General features: G+C 43.2%; 1 protein-coding gene across 4 annotated transcripts in view; it reads left to right on the forward strand.

Annotated features, from left to right (window-relative positions):
- The window catches only part of PLEKHA2 (pleckstrin homology domain containing A2), a 114,487-nt gene extending 91,853 nt beyond the window's left edge, over positions 1–22,634 (forward strand). For all 4 annotated transcript variants that reach the window (XM_087875904.1, XM_087875903.1, XM_087875902.1 and 1 more), the window contains exons 8-12: positions 488–556; positions 4,148–4,218; positions 6,549–6,612; positions 15,084–15,161; positions 18,426–22,634. In XM_087875904.1, the coding sequence (XP_087732030.1) occupies positions 488–556; positions 4,148–4,218; positions 6,549–6,612; positions 15,084–15,161; positions 18,426–18,794 (651 nt within the window). In that variant the 3' untranslated portion in view covers positions 18,795–22,634. The remainder of the gene's footprint in view (positions 1–487; positions 557–4,147; positions 4,219–6,548; positions 6,613–15,083; positions 15,162–18,425) is intronic.
- The last annotated feature ends 558 nt before the right edge of the window (positions 22,635–23,192 follow it).

A 23,192-nucleotide genomic window follows, 5' to 3' on the forward strand; every position in this document is an offset into this window, starting at 1 on the left:
ACCATCACTTGGTTAAAGTGTGTGTTTGTGTGTGTGTTTGTCTGCAGGGTGTGGTAATAAAGAGTTAAGATGGCAGCCCCCAAGATGCTTTTTCCAAAAGGCAACTGGACCTCCTTGTTGGTTTATTTCCTTTGAAAACGTTTTGCGTCTCATCCAAGAAGCTTCTTTAGTTGGATGAGAAGCAAAACGTTTTCAAAGAAAACAACAACAACAAGAAAGTCCAGTTGCCTTTTGGAAAAACCATCTTTGTGGTAACCATGTCCTGCACGACTGAGAATCTTCACAGACACTTAAGATGGCAGCCATCACCCTGCAGCTGAAGCTGGACCTTCACACCACACAAACATAAAAACCAGTGCAGGTTCTTAACAGACGTTCTCAGCACCTGTGTTACATGGAAGAACAATTTAAAAGCTTTTTACAGTTAAACAATTTAAAAATGTAAAAAAAACAATTTAAAAGAAAGGGATTCTTCTTTGCCTTTCAGAGAAAGAGCTGGAAACGCCGTTACTTCATGCTGGATGAAATTTCTGTCAGTTATTTCAAATGCGAGCAGGTAAACAATCCAGACTTTTCAAAGCTGTGATTGGGTCTCATTGCCTCTCTTCCTTGACGGCTGTAGAGAAGATGGCTGTAGATACTCTCCCTTACAATCAGGAAGAGGCGCTGGTGGGATGCTGCTGGTTTAACAACCATTTCAGTGATCGCGCGCTTCACGCGTGTGCAGTTTTACAAATACTAACCTTCTGTGTTACTGCTGCGCCAATCAGCTGAGAAGATAAAGGTAAGTAAAGCGCAGGGGAGGGTGGGCGGGCCAATCATCGGAACCGGTTCGCTACCAGCTGATCATTGGAGTTACTGATTCACCAAACCGGTTCGAACCGGTAGAATCCCAGCCCTGGAAAGAGGTGTTCTCCATGTTCTGCTAAGTAAATTTCATTTTGAGAACAAAGAAGGATATTTATCCTAGGACTGCAGTGGTAAAATCAGATATGGGCAGATAGAACAGAATAGAATGGAATGGAACGGAACGGAACGGAACGGAACGAAACGGAACAGAATAATGAATGGAATGGAATGGAGTAGAGTAGAGTAGAGTAGAATAGAATAGAATAGAATAGAATAGAATAGAATAGAATAGAATAGAACAATGAACGGAATGGAACAGAATGGAACGGAACGGAACAGAACAGAACAGAACAGAACAAAATAATGAATGGAATGGAATGGAATATGGAATGGAATGGAATGGAATGGAATGGAATGGAATAGAATAGAATAGAATAGAATAGAATAGAATAGAATAGAATAGAATAGAATAGAATAGAATAGAATAGAATAGAATAGAATAGAATTTTTTATGGGCCAAGTGTGATTGGACACACAAGGAATTTGCCTTGGTGCATATGCTCTCAGTGTACATAAAATAAAAGATACGTTCATCAAGAATCATAAGGTACAACACTTAATGATAGGGGTTAAAAGTAATGCTGATACCTCAGAAGTTTTTAAGTTTCTTCAAGATCTTGTGACCAGATCTTACTTTGTTTTAGAGCAGTGGTTCTCAATCTGTGGTCCATGGATATCGGGGGGGGGGGGGGAAGGGAGTGTGATGTCATCACAGAGGGTCCATGAAGGCTTGAAGAAATGTTATGATTTAAATCTTGAGTTAAGTCCTGGTAGTCTGTGGCCATGGTCTGTGGCCACAAAAGAGAATCCATGGTGAAGAAAACATTGGGCACCACTGTTTTAGAGAAAAAGTAATATAATATTTGGAAGAGATTATTCTGCACTCTCTTTCTCTGTCAGTGATTAAGTTCATAAAGGATGCAAAAACATGACTGCTTAATTGTGGTTTAGTGATTCAGCAGTAATTGGCCAGATCCTCATAACTTGCTAAGCCGTAAATCATTGTTAGTAACCCCTGCAGGTGGATTTGTGCCACAGACTGAATCAAAGCCAAGAAAATCACCTGCTTAGCATAATTGTAAGAACTAGGTCGGTAAGAGAACACTAAACTGGTTTTCAATAAAGCCATCACAGTAAAACAAGTTAACACTTAAAAACAACAAACACCAAAATTCATTGTGAAAAGAAAATCAAGCAAAACACTATTGTTGAAAAAAAAATGCAAATGTTATGGTTTCAAAGTTGTAATTGAAGACACTTAGCAAGAAGTCACACTTCTCTGTTGCATGAAACTCACAAAGATTCATTTTCTGATCTGATCTGACAGTTATTTTGTCCCACATTTAGGGACAAGAATTTAATTCATCTGTTATTTGTGATGAAATTAATTTTAATCCCCCAGAGTTAATGCATTTCCACAGCTGTATCATCTGACTCTCTAAAACAAAACAAGAGATACTAATACTTTATTAAACTTGTATGCTGCGTGACACCCCTTCACAGAAATAATTTTTATTAACATTATTTAAAACGTTTGTATTATTTTTATTTTGTGGAAAAAAGTCTTTAATAAAAATCATTTTCCGCAGAGTAAATACAATACAAATTTTAAGTGGAAAAATAAAGAGAAATAAAAAAAAAATAGAAAACTGAAAAAGCAAGAAAATGAAAAAAGGAGAAAAGAAAGAAAGAATAATGAAGAGTAACTTTCAATCTTCCTAACAGCAGTTATAGGTAATGTGCTGCCTGCCTGACTTTTAATGACTCTGTAAGGCTCACAACAATAAAAAAAATTACAATATAATCAATAAAAAATTAAAGATAAAGATAGGTAAAAATTATTTACGTGTCCTCACTTTTTCAAGAGGCAACTGGACCAGGGGTGAAATCTGACAGGTTCTGGAGAACCGGTAGCGGAAATTTTGAGCAGTTCGGAGAACCGGCAAATACCACCTCTGGCTGACCCCAGAGTGGGGTGGGAATGGAGATTTTGCAGTAGCATTCCCCTGCCACGCCCACCAAGCCACATCATGCCATCCAAGCCACACCCGCAGAACCGGTAGTAAAAAAATGTGGATTTCACCACTGAACTGGACTTTCTGGTTTTTCTTTGAAGATGTTTCATTTCTCATCCAAGAAGCTTCTTGGATGAGAAACGAAACCTCTTCAAAGAAAAACAAAAGCAAAAAATCTTCAAAGAAAAACCTGAAAGTCCAGTTGCCTCTTGAAAAAGCTCCTTTGGGACAACCATGACCTGGATGACTGAGAATCTCCATAGACATCCTCACTTTTGCTTGTATCTTGGAGGTAGAAGCCAGATATTACAAGCCTTTTTAGTGGCGTGCTTAGATGCAAAAAAGGAATTTCAAACCCGTAGAAGAGTTGCTCTAAAACTCCAGCAGGGAACTTTGAAAATTCATTTGGACAATAACTCGGTTGCTTGTGCTTCGATACCGTGCAGTGACAGTCTGCCATGAACTCTGGGGAGGATTGATGGCAGGGAGACTGCTTGGAGGGAAAATGAAAGTAACTACTATATCTCCCCGAGACTGTGCCTCAAGGTCCTCCGGCTGGGAGAAGAAGGCAACTGCATACTAACCTACACTTGAACTGACCATTCTGAAAATATCTTGCTTGAACGTGATTGGTCATGGAAGGGGAGCCCTCATCAGCGTTGGGAGGCAGTTAAGGGAGGAAAAAGTTGTACGTAGGGATTTTGGCATGTAATTCTCAGTTCTGGCTATGCATTACTGTAGTACACTTGACTTCTAATAATGCATACCTTGCTCAGCAAATGGAGACAAGGATCATTTCTATCTACCCCGTTTCCCCCAAAATAAGACATTATCCCCTGATAATAAGCCCAATCGGGCTTTTGAGCGCATGGCAATAAGGCCAAGCACTTATTTCAAGGTTCAAAAAAAAAATAAGACAGGGTCTTATTTTCGGGGAAACACTGTAGAGGTTTAAGTGGTGGCAGGTCTAACAGTGTCACCCTTATTTATCAGTATTAATATATCAGATACTTGCATGAATGAGTAGCGGCATGCAAAAATGATACAACAAACATCAAAAAACTTTGTCCAAAGAGTGTTGCGCGCACTAGAAATGTGCTTGGATAATGAGTCATTTATAAATTTTATTCTTGGCTTTTCATTTACCTTCCAACCCACGCAGTATCTGTTCTCATCTGTTGGCTAATTGTGCACTGCCCTGTTGGTTTTGCTTATCTTGTCAGGATAAAGAGCCTTTGCGGTCAATCCTCCTGAAGGACGTTCTGAAGACTCATGAATGTCTCGTCAAATCTGGGTAGGAGTGTTCTTTATATTCGGGCATTTTATCTTAGTATTGGCATTTGTGCTGTCAAATCGCTTGTGGAATGGGTCGGTATTTAGAATTATAGATAGATAGAATTCTTTATTGGCCAAGTGTGATTGGACACACAAGGAATTTGTCTTTGGTGCATATGCTCTCAGTGTACATAAAAAGACAAGATACATTTGTCAAGAATCAATAGAATAGAATAGAATAGAATAGAATAGAATAGAATAGAATAGAATAGAATAGAATAGAATAGAATAGAATAGAATAGAATAGAATAGAATTCTTTATTGGCCAAGTGTGATTGGACACACAAGGAATTTGTCTTTGGTGCATAGGCTCTCAGTGTACATAAAAAGACAAGATACACTCGTCAAGAATCAATAGAATAGAATAGAATAGAATAGAATAGAATAGAATAGAATAGAATAGAATAGAATAGAATAGAATAGAATAGAATAGAATAGAATTCTTTATTGGCCAAGTGTGATTGGACACACAAGGAATTTGTCTTTGGTGCATATGCTCTCAGTTTACATAGAAAAGACAAGATACACTCGTCAAGAATCATAAGGTACAACACACAATGATGGTCATAGGGTACAAATAAACAATCAAATCATACTAGGATACAATCAGTATAAATCGTAAGGATACAAGCAATAAAGTTACAGTCATGCAGTCATAAGCGGGAGGAGATGGGTGATAGGAATGATAAAAAGACTAATAGTAATTTAGTGGCAGATGATGTTCTGCTTTGGTTTGTTTGCATTTCATCATCTCAGTTAGAACGATCATGACATCACGTCATTTCACCGGGATAAAAATGGTAACTCAGATTACGTTGCTAGTGGTGGACAGATGAAACCAGGGATGCTATTCTGCAAAATAGTTTTGGGGAAAGGTGGGAGATACTTCTCAAGGTGATTCTGTGGAGTGCTTTTTTTTTTAAAAAAAAGGGTTCAGTGGTACCTTGGTACTTGTTAACTGGTTCCGGAAGGTGTGATCAGTACCAAAAACCATGTTTATCAAACAATATTTTCCCATAAGGAATAAGATAGTGAGTCACAAGGCAACTAACACCGAGAAGTTCTAACTTGTGTGTTGAGTACCAAACAAACAATGAGTTCCGGGACAAAATTTTCACGTCAAAATGTGTTCAATGAGTTTCAAAGCAGTTGAGTCCTGAGGTACCACTGAAGCTTAAGAAACGGCACGAAAAAAAGAAAGCTTCCATTTTGTAGCCAAGAAAGGGGCATGGAGGTGATGTCACTAGTAGTCAGGCTTGAGTTTCAGGCTTTGTGAGGTAGCAATAGCAATAGCACTTAAACCAGGAGTCAGCAACCTATGGCTCTGGAGCCGCATGTGGCTCTTTCATCCCTCTGCTGCATCTCCCTGTTGCCGGTCAGCTCCACAATCAATAGGGCTTTCGGTTAGGACAGGTAGAGGAAAAAAGACGCCATGCTAGGAGACTCTATGGTGGGGGAACAGGACTTCTGGTTAGCAGAGGAAAAAGGATGCCACGCTAGAAGGAGACTCTATGGTGGGGGAACCGGATTTCCAGTCAGCTCCAGAATTGAAGGGGGGGCTTCCAGTTAGGACCTTTGTGGCTCTTTGAGGACAGGTAGAGGAAAAAGGACGCTATGCTAGGAGACTCTATGATGGGGGAACCGGACTTCCGGTCAGCAGAGGAAAAGGGATGCCACGTTAGGAGGAGACTGTGTGGTGGGAGAACCGGATTTCCAGTCAGCTCCAGAATTGAAGGGGGGCTTCCAGTTAGGACCTTTGTGGCTTTTTGAGTGTTTAAGGTTGCCGACCCCAGACTTATGTACCGCTTTACAGTGCTTTTAGAGCCCTCTCTAAGCGGTTTATAGAGTCAGCTTATTGCCCCCAATAATCTGGGTCCTCATTTTACCCACCTCGGAAGGATGGAAGGCTGAGTCAACCTTGAGTCTGGTGAGAAATGAACTGCCAAATTTCAGGCAGCCGGCAGACAGCAGAAGTAGCCTGCAGTACTGCACTTTAACCACTGCGCCACCACGGCTCAGGTACCTGAACTTGTCCCTCATGAGGGGGCAAACAGACACAATCGTGATGTAGTTTGTCTCATTACGGCCTTCTCAGGCTTTTGTGAGCTGAAGAATCATCCCAACGAGAGTCTCAGAAACAACGCCAAGCAAAGCCACCCATTCCAATTTCAGTTAATATTAATATTGAATTAATTCTTTACTAAAATTGGCATTCAGAAAAAAAAATGTTCCTGGTATATGCAGTTAAGTTTAAGGTTAATACTTCTCTCTCTTTTTTTGTTTTTCAAGTGACCTTCTAATGAGGGATAATCTCTTCGAAATTATAACAAGCTACCGGACCTTCTATATCCAGGTAAAATATATATGATGATATATGAAATAGGGTCTTGCAAATTTCCATCGTTTGGAAGTTGCTTAAGCCTTCTTCCCAAAAACGTTGCAAATCGTGAAACTTCCAGATGTTGCTGAACTATCATTTTTAGCAGGGGCAATGATGCTGGGTGTTGGGATTTGTAGTTCAGCAATTCAAGAAGGGCTACATATTTCCTCTTTTTTGAACTTGTGATCACTCAAACGTATTTGACCATACATGAAAAGTATTTGAATTGGAACCTGAAGTCTGCCCCACCCTCCAAAAAAACAAACAAACTGGAAGAATTATATTAGCCTCTCAACTCTTGTTTCTGGTTTTTTCTTTCTCTCTTTTTGGATTAGCGGATCCTTAACGTTTCTTCTAACATCACAGTTCTACGAGGTTATGCTTCCCCCCCCCCTTTTAGAAACATTCCTAGCCATGAGCTTTATGATTATTTTCTTACTGGTTTTCCATACGACCTGAAGTAATTATGTCAATAACTGCATTTTATCCCTACAACATTTTCTATACTCCTATTTGATTGGCATGTTGAGGTACATAAAGGAGAGCTACAAGGAAGGTGGTCATAGTATCTAGGACCAAAAATAATGGTTACAACTTAGGCTGTCTAATTAAAAGAAAAAACCTCTTGACAGGAAAATTTGTATAACAGAGGAACGGTCTATCTAGGTCTCCTGCGGGAGTAGGGGGTTGGACTAGATGACCTCCATGGTCCCTTCCAACTCTGTTACTGTTACCTGTTACTGTTACCTATGGACACCAGTTTTCCATCTCTGAGGCTCACAAGAATAGAATTGTTGTAAATGACCACACGCAGAAAGATTGAGGAAATATGTGGTACTTTATTGCTTTACGGAGTGACATTATATAGTTTGTTACTACAAGTTACAGCGTATTTGGCAGCATATCATTGGCTCACAGAATCTTCCAGGTAACTTAAATCATAGGTTAACCATTACTGCTTGCTTAAGCACTTATAATGTTTAGCTATAGTTAAAGTATAACATATCCCACTTCATCCTCTCGTGCTCTTCTTATTTACAGATTTGGGGTCTTATTTTCTAATGCCATTTCCTGGCGCCTACGTGCATGTAACCTTCCTTATCTGAGGTTTGCCTTCCGAGATAGGAAAATTCCTGCACGTATGCAAACTCCTACATAGAATTAATAGAATAGAATGAATGAATGAGCTGGAAGAGACCTTGGAAGAGAAGTGACGAGTGCTTGAGTGTCCGTGCGTAAGGAGTCCCGATCTAGAAAGGGGTGCAACTGGCGTATCAGGCGAACCTGATAGAAAGCCCCCCTGGCCAGGGCCGTGGTATGCTCTTCTAAAGACAGCCGTGCTTGGGCATGGGGTGGGGTTGGACTGGATGATCTACAAGGTCCCTTCTAACTCTGTAAATCTGTTAAAAATGTGGCTTCTCTAAGAAGGGGGTTCCAACCCTTTTCCAGTGATCGGGGTCTGGTTTATATATACTTTTAGTTCACCGTAGCCAGGATGCTGCGCATTTTAGAAGACCACCTGTAGAACTTCCTAGCAGGTTTATCTGGTTGAATGTTTTCAGAGATTCTGAAAGTCACCTGGTTTCTCAGAAGGCTGGTAAACCTTCGCGTGTTTAAAAATGGATTCCTAGCGGAGAAGGCCGCATTTTTTAAAATTTAGTTTGCGAGGCCATCAATTTAGCTTTTGACAGTTGAAAGCCTTCTTCCCCTGCCCAACAGGTTGCTTTGTTGACAGGCTGTCAAGCAGAAAGGGTAGATGAGGTGAGACTTCATACACAGACCATTTTTAGCCTAGGGGAGCCTAGTGAAGCGCGAGAATCCAGCTATTGCCACAATTTCACTTCTCCGTTTCATCATGTTCGTAATGAAAGTTGTTGTTTGCACAGGCTCTGCAGAAACAGGGCCATAAACATGGGAATGCGTGTGTGAAGATTGCAGTAAGAGACCTTTCCCCAGATTGGGGGGGAATGGGAGAGAATTGCTCTTCAGGTGTGTTGAAACGATATTTAGGAAGTATCCGATGTTAGGAAACGAAGAGTTGTGTGCAAGCATTTTGCAGGCACTAGAAATGAGGAGGTGCTCGCCGAGCTTGGTTGTTTTTCCTGCAGATGGTTCATTACCCAAACTAGGTAACATACCCAAACTAATTTGGGTAAGGAAACATCTGCAAGAAAACAAGCTCAAAAGAGCTTGTTCATTTGAACCCTGAGCTACACATATTCTCCTTTATTGAGACACTCAAAGTATCCTCAAAAATTAATGCAAACTTCTCGAGATAATTCTATAGGGTGCTTGCCGTTAGAAGAATTCTGGAGATGCAATATCTTCCTGCCAAGAACATCTTGCATTCTTTTTTAAATACCACTGCCTGAAATTCATAGAATCATAGGTCTGGAAGGCACCTCAGAGGTCTTCTAGTCCAACCCCCGGCCATAGGCTGGAGTCAGTGGTGAAATCTGAATTATTTTACTACCGGTTCTGTGGGCGTGGCTTGGTGGGCATGGCAGGGGAAGGATACTGCAAAATCCCCATTCCCTCCCATTCCCGGGGGAAGGATATTGCAAAATCTCCATTCCCACCCCACTCTGGGGCCAGCCAGAGGTGGTATTTGCCAGTTCTCCAAACTACTCAAAATTTCCGCTACCGGTTCTCCAGAACCTGTCAGAACCTGCTGGATTTCACCCCTGGCAGGAGTCCTCATTCCATCCCAGACAAATGGCTGTCCCCCTTTTTCCTGAAAACCATCAGCGACCAAGAGCGTACGCTTCCCAACATTTCTCAGATGAAAAGAGGAAAACCATTGTGAATATCTGAATGGCAATCAATGGCTGTCGAAGATCGGCGACAGGCGGTCCGTCTTTTGAAATTTGCAAACTGCGAACAGGTTTGTTTTGAATTAATTGGAGCTAACTCCACGCCTGTCTCCCTAAGACAGTTTTGGAATTTGGACAATGTTTTACAGCCGTACTCAAATGACAGCCTGCTGAGAACGAGGGTTGCATATTTGCGCGGTGACTGACATGGGAAATGTAACTGAGTTATAATGCACTAATTAAGCAGAATGTTACTGCCATCCCTCTGGCCCCCTCCCCTTCCCCATTCCTCTTTCTACTTTTGCAGTGATGAGTAAATCCCCAGCCTTCAACCTTTCATTATTCTTTTCTAAGAAAGCTGTAGGGGCTTTTTGCAAATGGAGTTGATGACGGTGGCTTTGCCGTGTGTTTTTCCACACATCATTTTCTCTCTCTTTGGATTCGAAGAATGGCTTAGAAACATAGGAAGTCAAGGAGGGGCAGAAATAGAATCAAACACCAAAGGAGTTGTCCAGGTGTACCTTTGGTGTGAAAGTTGGACCATAAGGAAGGCTGAGTGCCAAAGAATTGAGGCCTTTGAACTCTGGTGCTGGAGAAGACTCCTGCGAGTCCCTTGGACTGCAAGATGATCAAATCTGTCAGTCCTAGAGGAGATCAACCCTGACTGCTCTTTAGAAGGCCAGATCCTGAAGATGAAACTCAAATACTTTGGCCACCTAATGAGGAGGAAGGACTCACTGGAGAAGAGCCTAATGCTGGGAACAATTGAGGGCAAAAGAAGAAGGGGACGGCAGATCGCTGTGCCACGCGATCCTCGGAACCTCTTTTTTTCAAAAAAAAATAAAGTATTTTTTTACTACCGGTTTGAGAAAATAGGTAGTAAAAAAATGGTTTTAAAAAGTAAAAAAAAAAGGTTCTGCCGATCGCATGGCACAGCTGTGATTGCCCCCACCTTTGTAAATAGCCCCAGAAAGACTGGGCCATCTTATCTACAAGACAAAAGGCCTTCAGCTCCAGGGTGATAGGATTAGCCCTCACTCAAGATCCAAAACAGGAGGAAAGCCATTAAGCCATAATAGGAATTGCCCAACACGCTTTCAGAACATAAGCCTCTTCATTACATCATCACCCAGCAAGATTCAACCAAGCCTGGGACACAGACAGCCTACAAGATTAGCTGGACGCCCGCATAGCCCTCTGGGAGTCTGACAACCAAGAGGTTACATTTCTTGCACAGGAACAGGAAGCTCTAGGGCAAGTGTTCATGTGTTCAGCTATCCAGAATCACACTTGCTTGGTGGTTCTGCTTCACCATTAAACCATCCTTCCAAGCACTACCGGTTCGCCCGAACTGGTAGCACTTCACCCCTGCCTTGGAGGTCTTCTAGTCCAACCCCCAGCTCAAGTAGGAGACTTTTTCCATTTCAGATAACTGGCTGTCCAGTCTCTTCTTAAAAACCTCCAGTGATGGAGCACCCACAATTTCTGAAGGCAAGCTATTTCCACTGTCAAGAAGTTTCCTCCTTAATTTTAGGTTGGATCCGTCTTTGATAAGTTTCCATCCATTACTTCTTGTCCTGCCCTCAAGATGCTTTGGAGAATAGGTCGACCCCCTCTTCTTTGTGGCAGCCCTCTAAATATTGGAAAGACTGCTATCATGTCATCCCTAATCCTTTTCTTTTGATATGTGGACTTACAATCGCACAAAACATGTAGCTTGAAGAGACCCCGGAAAGCTTTACCTATTTTTCTCAAAGAGCACAGAAAATGTCCTGCCTGGTTCCTTTCTTTCTTTCATTTATTTATTTATTAGTCATATTTCTATGCCGCCCACTCTCCGAGGACTCTAGGCGGCTTACACCAAAGACAGTATACTAAATAGCATATTGCCCCCTAACAATCTGGGTCCTCATTTTATCCGCCTCGGAAGGATGGAAGGCTGAGTCAACCTTGATCCGGTGAGATTTGATCCGCTGATCTGCTGAACTAGCAGTCAGCTGAAGTAGCTGCAGTACTGCACTCTAACCCCTGCACCACCTCGGCTCTTGCACTCTCTGTGGGTGCTTTAAATAGTAGGAAATCCAAGTGGAGGTCAGCAACCTTTGGTCCTTTGCAATGACCCAGCTCAAATTCCGTGGAAGGAAAACTGTGCCGGATACAGATAGGTGAACCCATCCAAACGTTGAATTTTTATGTGAATGGTTTGGAAGGGAAGAGCATAATCAATGGAGTAAGCGCAGATGATTTTAAGAATGACATTTGCAATGCATATTGCTGGGGGATTTTTTTTTGCACCTGTCCAGGAGTTACAGTTGGTTGTGTTTTGTTTACTGGGTAAGCAACTGTGTGGAGAGCAGTTGTGCAAGAGAGCGTAGCTCCTATCTGTTTGAGGAAGACCAAGAGGATGCATTTTGGCTAGTATATATTCCTTCAGTTACGTGAGCCTTGACTTCTTTTTTGATTCAAGCAAGAGGTCTCCAAACGTGGCAACTTTAAGACTTGTGGACTTCAAATCCCAGAATTCCTCATCCAGCCATGGATTTGAAGTCCACAAGTCTTAAACTTGCCAAGTTTGGATACCCCTGGATTAAAGTATATGGTGGAGCCATCAACTGAAGGAGAGGAAGCCCTGATAGGGGGAGTTAAGAAGACATTTTAGCTTAGACCTTTGGGGGGAGAAATGTTTGAGGTCAAACCTTTAGGTTTTATCTGGCCTTCCCAAGTCTCGAGAGTCTGTACAGTCTAGACCAGGGGTCTCCAACCTTGGAAAGTTTAAGACTTGTGGACTTCAACTCCCAGAGTTCCTCAGCCAGCTTTGCTTGAAGTCCACAAGTCTTAAACTTGCCAAGGTTGGAGACCCCTGGTCTAGAGAGATTCTTGTAAGCTGGTGATCAACAATAATAATTAAAAAAACAATCTGACCCATTCTCAAAGCTGTTCTAGTTGCTTGCACCCGACAAAATATTAGATAATGGAGACCCCACCTGACCTGCTCTCCAGGCATATGTTTCCCTTAGGAGAGCCCCAAAGGATTTTACTCCAGTTTGCCAGACGCAACCTGACGCATCTTTTTAAGATAGGGATGGGCAAGCCTCAATCTTGCATTTGGTCCTGTGGCTTTGCATCCCCTTTTCCAGGGTCCCTCTAACTAGCTAAGCAAGCAACATAGCCTTTTCCTGGCTTAAGATATCCATGGAACCTTCTGAAAAACCAGAAAATTGAGATGAAGATGGTAGCCTCTCCACTGTCCATGGAAGGCCTCTGGAGACAAGTTGACTGTAGCCCAACAAATCTTCCAGGATAAGAAAGATGGGCTGTTCCTGGTCTGGCTTAACCTTGTCTCTGCTGGTTGCAGCAATTGCCTTTAACCTGAGAATAGAATCTCAGGTTAATCTTTAACCTGAGTATAGAATTCTCAGCCAATGGAGTCAAAGAAAGTCCCTATACATTGAAGAGCAACAGCTGGTGGGGGAGGAAGAATCAAAACAGCAAAAATATTTTGAATATGAATATTCAAATTGAATATCCAAATGAATATTCAAATGAATATTCAATATTTTGAATATGAATATACTGAATATTTTAGTTGTGATCCTGTTGTTGTTGTTTTCTTCCTTTTTCGTTTTTTTTTCTTTTTTGTCTTTTCCAGTCTAGTTTGTATATACAGTAGTGGCTAAAATTGTGGCAACCTTTTGGGAAAAGTGTATTTTTGAGGTTTGATGGCTAATAACACCACTTTTTTGGTGGGAGTTTCAAGATAATCCTATTCCGCTGATGGAATGGCCTGGGAATAGCCCAATGGAAAATCGATGGAGCCGACTAAAGAAACTTGTTAGTCAGAAGCAACCCAGCAATAAAACCCAGTTAATAGAAGCCATCATTCAATCTTGGTTTCACATTATAACAGCTGCAGAACTAAAAGACTTGGTTCACTCCATGGGAAGACATTGTGAGGCCGTAATTCATACTAAAGGTTACCCAGCTAAGTATTTACATGACATGATGATAATTTTTGTATATCTCGTTTTTTCTACGTGTTTCACTTTTCTTCTTTATACTGTAACTGCTATTCCAATAGCAAATCCTTCATGAAAGTTATTGCATGACATTCTTGACTAAATTATCTTTCCATTGATATATAATTTTATGGTACTCCAAAACAAAGAGGTGTTATTAGCTAGTTTAAGAAAATACCCAAAAGATTTTCACAATTTTGGCCACTATTGTACTTATTTATTTTCTGGGTACTAAAGCAATCAATTTAAATGCAAATAGTCAGTTATTAGTCATCCATGGGGTTTTCTGTTGACCTTCCATGGCTTATAGTCCTAGTACTATAGTGATCCTGTTAATTTTAATGTAGTGTGTGCTTACGGCTAAATGCAGTACTGTAAATCAATACAATATAATGCACTTCAGCATTCAATCTTCACCATGCCAGCCACTATCAAAATAAAACAGTGAAGTAATCAAAACAAGACATTTCCTAATGTTAGCACTGCCATTAATATTAGCATCAAGCAATTACAACCAGATGTATGAGCTTCAGAAAGGACTTGCAAAATATATATTTTAAGGGCTTTTTAAAACTTCAGGATATTTCATGCCAGATACTAATCAAGACAGAGTTCATCCAGAGGGCAGAATGAGAGTTTTCGGTTCGTAGTCTGTTAGATTAACCACTTCTACTTTTTGAAAAAATGGTATTTATCAGAATCTAGCAAGGTCTGCATTTTTGCTAAGTCAGATTTATATACATACCTTTAGTTCCAAATCTCATATCTGCCCTCTGGTGGATCTTTTCATAGTGGCCAGAATTTACGTAGGACATTGATAATTGAGGAGAAAGTTTTAGAAAGGGCCTTTCTTCACTTCTACCCACCTTTTAGGTTCCTTAAGAGGTACCACATTTGAAGAGAAATCAACAATTCAAGGTTATTTAAAAAAAAATTAAATCTGAACTGTGGAAATGTTAGGTCTTAGAAGGGTCAAGGTTGGATCAGGAGAGTGGTTAGGACACTGAGATGGAGTTTAGCAAACCTACGTTCGAATCCCGAGTGCTGCCATAGAGTGGGGTTGAGCTCCCATCCTTCCCTCCGGCTCCTGCCGTGGAAATGAAAAGAGCCCCCAACTGGGCATCCCCCCCCCCCAGGCAACAGCGATGTCACCAGCTAATCCTTTCAACCAGTGGTGGAATTCAAATTTTTTTACTACCGTTTCTGTGGGCGTGGTTTGGTGGGCGTGGTGTGGCTTGGTGGGCGTGGTAGGGGAAGGATACTGCAAAATCCCCATTCCCACCCCACTCCTGGGGGAAGGATATTGCAAAATCCCCATTCCCACCTCACTCTGGGGCCGGCCAGAGGTGGTATTTGCCGGTTCTCCAAACTACTCAAATTTTCCGCTACCGGTTCTCCAGAACCTGTCAGAACCTGCTGAATAGCACCCCTGCTTTCAACCCGGAAGCGCCTCTATGCTTCTGACATGAGTGCAGAACCTAATGGCTGCCAGTGTAAATGAATGTGAAGCAGACTTTTTCGGATTTAAAAAGGGAAATAATTCGTCAGAAAATGTCCATGATTTTAACTTCACAGTGCTCTGGATGGTATCTTTTCCCTTTTACTTTTCTGATAGGCCTACAGCCCTGAAGACATGAAAAGCTGGATCAAAGAGATTACGGGTGCGGTGCAGGCATTAAAGAGCTGTCCCAGAGTAGGTCAAATTCTTTCCACTTTGACTATTTTTTTTTTGCGTTTTGCTTCTTTGAAACGGAGGTCATCTGTTTTCATAATTTCAAGCAAACATTTGAAAAAGAGCTCATTTCCAGAAGAGTTTTCTCCAGCCATCTGAATAAATAAATACATACATACCGCAAATAACAAGATCACAAATGGACTGCAGGGAACACCAGGGAAAATTAGAGGCATGGGCCATTCAGCTTTGGGCCGTGATCACGAGATGTTTGGCCAAACTTTAGAGCTAGGTAACTTCTCAAACAACCCAAGCTCCAGAAATCTTTTAACTCTCTTTCCAATCCCCCAAATTTTGAGATTTGTCTCTGTTTTAAGCCAAGGAGTCCAGGGCATGGGTGAAGTGTCTTAGCAAATGATTAAAATGTAATTCTCAGAAGACTCAGTCCCATGATGAAGAATGAAGAAGTTGTAGAACATCAACTCCTTCATTCTTCCAGTCATATCTATACGCCCCACCAGAGTGGAGAAGCAGAGAATGCTACAGATCCCCTGTCCTAAGAAGGTCCATCTAGTGGGAGCAGGAGGAAGGAGCTTCTCTTTGGTGGCCCTCTCCCTGTGGAACATCATCCCTGCAGAGATAAGGTTGGTCTCCACCTTGACATTCCTTTCAGAAGGCCCTGAAGACCTGGTTCTGCCAACAGTCTTGGGTACTCCAGAGTGAGATGGAGCCCATCAAATGGCTCATTTGATTGTTGTCACCAGAGGATGGAGGGTTATTGGCTTTTTGTATTAGGGCTCTATCCTTGTAAGCTGCCCAGAGTCCCCAAGAGCGAGTTGGGTGGCCATATAAATTTGCTTAAATAAATAAATAGAACGAACAAGCTGAGGGAAGGTCCCAGTTTTCCTCATCCTGCCTTGTCCCTTTAAAATCCAGCTAGCATTTCAAGCACCCTGTTCTAGGTACTCAACATCTGCAATTACCATCACTGGATAACAATGAAAGATGAGATTCTCAGGAAGCTGAATTTTGTGCCCAGCGATGTGTCCTACAGCATGACATCAATGCTGTGCACACCCTTAGTTTGCAACCATCATGGAAATTGAGAGCTTGTCATAAAGTTTGGTAATGTTTGTTAAGTGAAGATCTCACGCTTCTCCTGTCATGCAGAGGCACCATGCGGTCCAGTTCCATAACTGTCTTACCCAAGCAAAGCATGCAGCATACTCTGAGACCACAGTAGGGACTGATCTCAGAGCACATGTCTCACGGCTGCTTGACTATAGCAACAGCACTTAGACTTATATACCACTTTGCAGTTCTTTGCAGCCCTCTCTAAGCGGTTTACAGAGTCACCCTATTGCCCCCAACAATCTGGGTCCTCATTTGACCCACCTCGGAAGGATGGAAGGCTGAGTCAACCTTGAGCTAGTCAGGATCGAACTCCTGACAGTGGGCAGAGTTAGCCTGCAATGCTGCATTCTAACCACTCTAAAGAGCCTTGCTGGTACAGTGGTCTAAGCACCCTGTTATTAACACAGCTGCCTGCAATTTACTGCTGGTTCGAATCTCTCCAAGGCTCAAGGTTGACTCGGCCTTCCATCCTTTCTAAGGTAGGTGAAATGAGGACCCAGTTTGTGGGGGCAATAAGCTGACTTTGTATAAATATATACAAAAGGATGAAGGCTATTGCTGAGCACATTGTAAGCCGCCCTGAGTCTTCGGAGAAGGGCGGCATATAAATCAAATTTAAAAAAATTAAAAAAAAAAAAAACCACTGCACCACCAGAAAGAAGAATGAGAAAGGGAATCAGGGAGGGAGGGAGGGAGGGAGGGAGGGAGGGAGGAAGGAAGGAAGGAAGGAAGGAAGGAAGGAAGGAAGGAAGGAAGGAAGGAAGGAAGGCAATAATACTTAGACTTATATACCGCTTCACAGTGCTTTTACAGCCCTCTCTAAGCGGTTTTACAGAGTTAGCTTATTGCCCCCAACAATCTGGGTCCTCATTTTACTCACCTCAGAAGGAAGGCTGAATCAACCTTGAGCCTGGTGGGATTCGATCTGCTAAATTGCAGGCAGCCGGCAGTCAGCAGAAGTAGCCTGCAGTACCGCATTCTCACCACTGCGCCACCGTGGCTCATACCACTCACTCCTGCCTTGTGGCCCGAAGGCCAGAGAGCTGCCCCCAAAACAGCAACGAGCCCCAGTGGAGGGACTCACCTGTGGGCGGTGGCTCTTTAGCAGCTGAAGTGGTGGGTTGTGCTGTGTATCTGCAGGCCAGGTGGGTGCGGAACGTGCTAGGTGCAGAATGGGCTGGAGCATCATGACTTGGTATGGGCTGAGACTGTTGAAGCTGGAGAGGCGGCGGGGACTCTAGAATCTGGAGATCCGATGATGATGATGATGATGATGATGATGATGATGATGATGATGATGATGATGATTAGAGCCTTGGAGCCCTTGGAGCAATACCCAAAGGGCTACCCCGCTATTTAGAAATTCTAAATTTGCCAGACTTGAACATTTTGACTCTACAAAAAACCACCTTACTCGGAACAGCTTACATCCTCCGACGATACCTTAACAGTTCCTAGGTCCTTGGTTAGGACTCGAGCTGCTGAGCTATTAACCAGCCTCAAAGGCTGTGAATCTCACTAAAGATTAACCAATAATTATGATTATTATTTTATTTCTATACCGCCCTTCTCCCGAAGGACTCAGAGCGGTGTACAGCCTGATTAAAAGCACAAAGACAAACAAAATTTAAAAATAATTAAAATTATTAAATAATTGGCTCAATTATAAAACCCCCAAATTTAAAATCCCACATTTAAAACCAATTAAAATCTTTACATTGATAGCCCGGCCTGGCGGAACAACAAGGTTTTGAGGGCACAGCGAAATACACGGAGGTCGGAGATCTTACGCATTTCTGGGGGCAGTTCATTCCACAGGGCTGGGGCTCCCACAGAGAAGGCCCTCCCCCTGGGTGTCGCCAGCCGACATAACTTGGCCGATGGCACCCTGAGGAGACCCTCTTTGTGGGAGCGGACTGGCCGGTGGGAGGCTATTGGTGGCAGAAGTCGGTCTCGAAGGAGGTAAGACCAGTAGTGGAGAAAAGAGATAAAAAATACTATAAAGGTCGCTTCAACCGCTGCAATTTTTGTTCTAAGTTTATTATTTTAGCACCATAGTAATTTTGAACGGTCGCTGAACTTACGGACAGAACCCAAGGACTACCTGTATTGATTCTTAGCTGTGACTGATCTTCTGGTTTTGCCTTGCAGGAAATGCCTTTGGTGAGATCAGTGTCGATGGATAAGCGAGGAAGCCCCACCTTATCCGGCTCCACCACGGCATCCATAGCATGGCTAAAGCAGCGAGGAGAAGAGTCCAAGATTGGTCACAAAAGTCCTTCCACTTCTTGCTGGTTGCCTTGGGTGCCCGTGCCACAGTTGGAGGAGAAGCAGCTGCCGACGTCCAAGGAACAGGCTGAGGAGCTGAGCAACTCTGGGTTTGCCCCTTTGTCCGCGGAGCGAGATGCTGGAGAGACCCAGGTCAGGCGTTTCCGACACAGGTCGGAACCCCAGAACTTCAAAGAGCACCGTTTTCTGATCGACTTGGATGATGAAAACATCAGAACCTCAGACGTGTGACTGTGGAGCAAGGGGGTGAAACAGGCATTCTGAGGATGGGATGTTCTGAATGAACAATTGCTAGCTTGCACCAGCTCCAAATGCAGAGGGGGAACAGATACTGCAATAAAGCTAAGAAGGATCTACACTTCACGTGTGGGTTGCTGAAGTCTTCTCAAGATCCAGCCTCATTCAGAGGGTGCCAGAATGTCCACGATGGTCCTGTTTCAAGTCGGTTGAGGATGCCAGAACCATGTAAAGGAGCTTACCCCGTTCACCATTGGAAGCTGTTCGTTCCGCCATCATTGCTTCCTGTCTGGGAAGGGAAGGGAAGGGAAGACGACAGTCGGAGGCCTTGATAAACATGTCGCGTTTGTGTCTGTTTGCTTGTGCAAAAAGGCTTTACTAAGAGTTACCCGGAACATACAGCAACATAGTAGATCTACTCTTTTCTGTTCTGGTAGCAACAATGGTGCGGTTTTGCTTGATCGGTGGATGAATTGAAGGCAGTTTACCTTGTTTAATGTTCCAAAGTTTAGGCTAGAAAGAGAGTTTGTAATCCTTTCCTTTCCTTTCCTTTCCTTTCCTTTCCTTTCCTTTCCTTTCCTCTTCTTTTCCTTTCCTTTTCTCTTTCCCTTTCCCTCCCCTCCTTCCTTCCTCCCTTTCCTCCCTTCCTCCTTCCTTCCTCCCTTTCTTCCCTTCCTTCCCTTCCTCCCTTCCTCCTTCCTTCCTTCCTCCCTTCCCTTCCCTTTCCTCCTTCCCTTCCCTCCCTCTCTCCCTCCTTCCCTCTTCTTCTTTTCCTTTCCCTTTCCCTCCCCTCCTTCCTTCCTTCCTCCCTTCCTTCCCTTCCTCCCTTCTCCTTCCTTCCTCCCTTTCCTCCCTTCCTTCCTTCCTTCCTCCCTTCCCTTCCCTTTTCCCCTTCTCTTCCCTCCCTCCTACACTCTTCTTTTCTTTTCCTTTTCCCTTTCCCTTTCCCTCCCCTCCTTCCTTCCTCCCTTTCCTCCCTTCCTTCCCTTCCTCCTTTCTTCCCTTCCCTTTTCCCCTTCCCTTCCCTCCCTCCCTCCCTTCTTTCCTTTCTCTTAAAGACGATAGTCTCAGATGATAATATGAGATTCTGGTACTTACCTGAGTTACAACCAAGTTAAGATTTTGAGCTCCTCATGATATAATTGTTTGTAGCAGGTAGCTTGGCTATCAAAAAAGCAACATGGCAGGGTGAAAAACATCGCCCAACAAATTCTAAGAACATTCAACAGCAGGCTGGCGATAAGGTATACATAAAATCTATACCGAAGAAAGGAATTTTCAAGAAATTGGAGAGAGGAAACAGAGCAACGACATCCTCGTTGAAATAGCATCTTGTTTCAGCCCTTCTCTGGGGGTCTGTGCGACTGTGAAAAAAATAATAATAATGGAGGTACCAAAAGGTTTTTTTTTCCATAGTGAATGTCAAATGATACTTTGAGCAATGAGGTTGTCATATGCTGAGCAGATATTGACACCTAGAACTGAGTAATTCTTTTAATGACTGCCTAGGATTCATGAAGATTTTAAAGTGGGGTCTTTCCTGGTAACCTTTGGATCCTGGGGACCTGGGAGGGGGTGCAAGTCGCTAGTATCCCCTGACGCGTCGATCTATTGTGATGGGAGTGGAGATGAACATCTTGCAAGGAGCAGGAAGGTGTGGGTCTCATTTAGCCTTTGCAAGACTGCTTCCTCCTCCTTCGGCAATTCCAAGGACAGCTGGGCTTGGAGGGCAGAGGAAATTTAATTCAGAAAACGTGGGAGTCGGGAATACCTGGCTGTCCCACCAAGGAGGAGAAAAGTTGATCAAGAGGAGAACAGAACCGACGAACCACCCTTCCAAAACAAAGTCCAGCTTCTTTGCTTCCTACTCATCTTACGTCTTTCCCAAAGTGGGACTTTACAAGCTCTGGCTACCGTGATTTCATTTCGGGAAGGTTATGTTGAATGAAGATGAGTTCCTAGTCTGTACTAAATCAGCAGGTAGAAGGTACAGGAAGTTCTGAATGGTAGAGTAGAAGCAGGAGGAAAGCTCTCCTAAATACAGGGGTGGACTGCTGGGGGTTCACACGGGTTCGGGAGAACCTCTAGCTAAGATTCTGTGCAGTTAGGAGAACCCCCAAATCCCACTGGCTGGCCCTGCCCAACCCGCCCCTCCCAGGAGTCCCCACGCGGCCCATTTTGGATGCAGGTAAGTGCAGGGCATGCACAGAAGCTTGGGTAGGATGAAAAACGGGCCTACCGAAAGTTAGGGAAGGCCGGAAACGGGCCCATTTCCAGCCTCCGGAGCCTGGGGAGGCCATTTTTGCCCTCCCGGAGGCTCAAGAAAAGCCTCTGGAGCCTGGGGAGGACAAAAACGCCCCCCCTCCATGGTGCAGGAGGCCAACATGGCCACACCCACCAAGCAATCGGGTAGAGAACTCCTTGCTAAATTTTTTGAAGCTCATCCCTGCCTAGATAGATCTATTATTTCCTGGTACTGTGGTTCCATCTTACTCAAGCTTGACGTTCTCTCCTTAAAGAAAACAATTTCAGGGGACGCTGCGAGCACATCAGTGGCGGTACAGATTTGCAACGGAAAATGCGCAGTGCTAATTTTGCCTTCCGATAGTTGACAGGAAGCACGCTTTGGAGCAGATGAGGAGGAAGCCCACTCCCCGTTTTGAGCCATAGGCTTACGGTTAAATTCCTGTGTTCAATTGTGCAAAGACTACTGCTCTCTCGCAAAATGTGTGAATGTCTGTGATACCAAGATTCTCAGGTGGGCATCCTTTTGTACTTCGGTTCATTCAGGAATAAGACTTTTCTTTTGTTTGTTTGTGTGTTGTTTTTTAAAAAAATAAGATGCAGTATGATCTCTCCTATTGAGCCAGTTGGGTTATTTTGCTGTTGCTTCCAGATTCCTGCCAAGCATTTGGCAAAAATAACACTTGCTTGAGATGTGAGGCTGTAGGTGACTTCGAATCCCCTAATCAACGTGGGTACTGGAAGGGAAGAATAGTGGCTGAAATAATCTGCATTGTTCTTACCTCCTCAAAAGAAAAAAGTGGCAACCTTTGTAATTTAAGGAAATTGAAATCATTTGCATCTTTTTTTTTTCCCCTTTCGGATGTCATCGAATTCTTGCGATGGGCATAACTTGATCTGGAGCCTTTTGTGAAGGCTGTTATTCACACTTGAAAGGAAGCTGCTAAAATCATTTCAGACAGGGGTATCAAACTCAAGGCCCGCGGACTGGATCCGTCCCACGGACTGCTTAGATCTGACCCGCGAGGTCACCCTGGAAACAGCAAAGGACTGGCCCCTGGTGCTTCGGCCAGTGAAAATGGAGATCAGGAGGACCGCAAGTGGCTCTCCTGAGCTCCGTTTTCGCTCGCCGAGGGTTGCAGGAGGCCGTTGCAGCCGAAAACGGAACTCGGGAGCCTGTTATCGCTGGCAGAGTGCTCGGGCCACCACAGGAGCCCCCGACACGAGTGACGTTGAGCTAGCCACGTCAACCCCGGTCACGCCACCCCCCCACCCTTCCGGGATCAAACACAACCCTGATGCGGCCCACAATGAAATCGAGTTTGACACCCCTGATTTAAGAGATCATGCTGTTTTTTGGTTTTAACCTTGATAACACAGAGGCGAGGAAGAAGGAGTAATTAAAGCATTATGCTGTGGACCACCTGATTGTTTTTTGACACCCTCTGGAAGGCGTGCTTATTACTGCAAAGTTAAATGGGGTTTAATCCCCCGATCAATAGACCCACAATTACAGCTTTCATCCACTTCTTTGCTCTGGAGATTTTTTTTTTTTTTAGCCGTTGTTAATACATAAAATTATGACCAGAATTTTGTGTTGTCTCTCTCTCTCTCTCTCTCTCTCTCTCTCTTTTATTTTTTTCTTCTCATGTTGGATTTCATATAAAATTAAATACTGGGTCCTAGTACAGGTAATCCTCAGTTTACGACCACAAATTTCTGTTGCTAAGTGAGTCGCTTGTTAAGTGAGTTTTACCCCGTTTTTATGATCTTTATTACCACAGTTGCTGTTCTGCCCCAGCTACGGACCCCAAAGAACTCAGCACACACAGAGTCTGCACAAAACTTAATTTGCTAAAATAACTTAGTCTTTCTCAAACAAAGGCTGTTAATAAACTTTATCTAAAGTTTATTAGAAACTAATCAAGAGGAGAAGCAACTTAGAACTAAGGAGAAATTTCCTGACAGAACAATTAATAAGTGGAACAACTTGCATGCAGAAGTTGTGAACGCTCCAACATTGGAAGCTTTTAAGAAGAGATTGTTGTTGAAGATGTTGGATAATCATTTATCTGAAGTAGTGTAGGGTTTCCTGCCTGGGCAGGGGGTTAGACTAGAAGACCTCCAAGGTCCCTTCCAACTTTGTTA

Source organism: Pantherophis guttatus, chromosome 9 (genome assembly GCF_059756535.1).
Source record: "Pantherophis guttatus breed Tessera chromosome 9, ASM5975653v1, whole genome shotgun sequence".
Classification (NCBI taxonomy): domain Eukaryota; kingdom Metazoa; phylum Chordata; class Lepidosauria; order Squamata; family Colubridae; genus Pantherophis; species Pantherophis guttatus.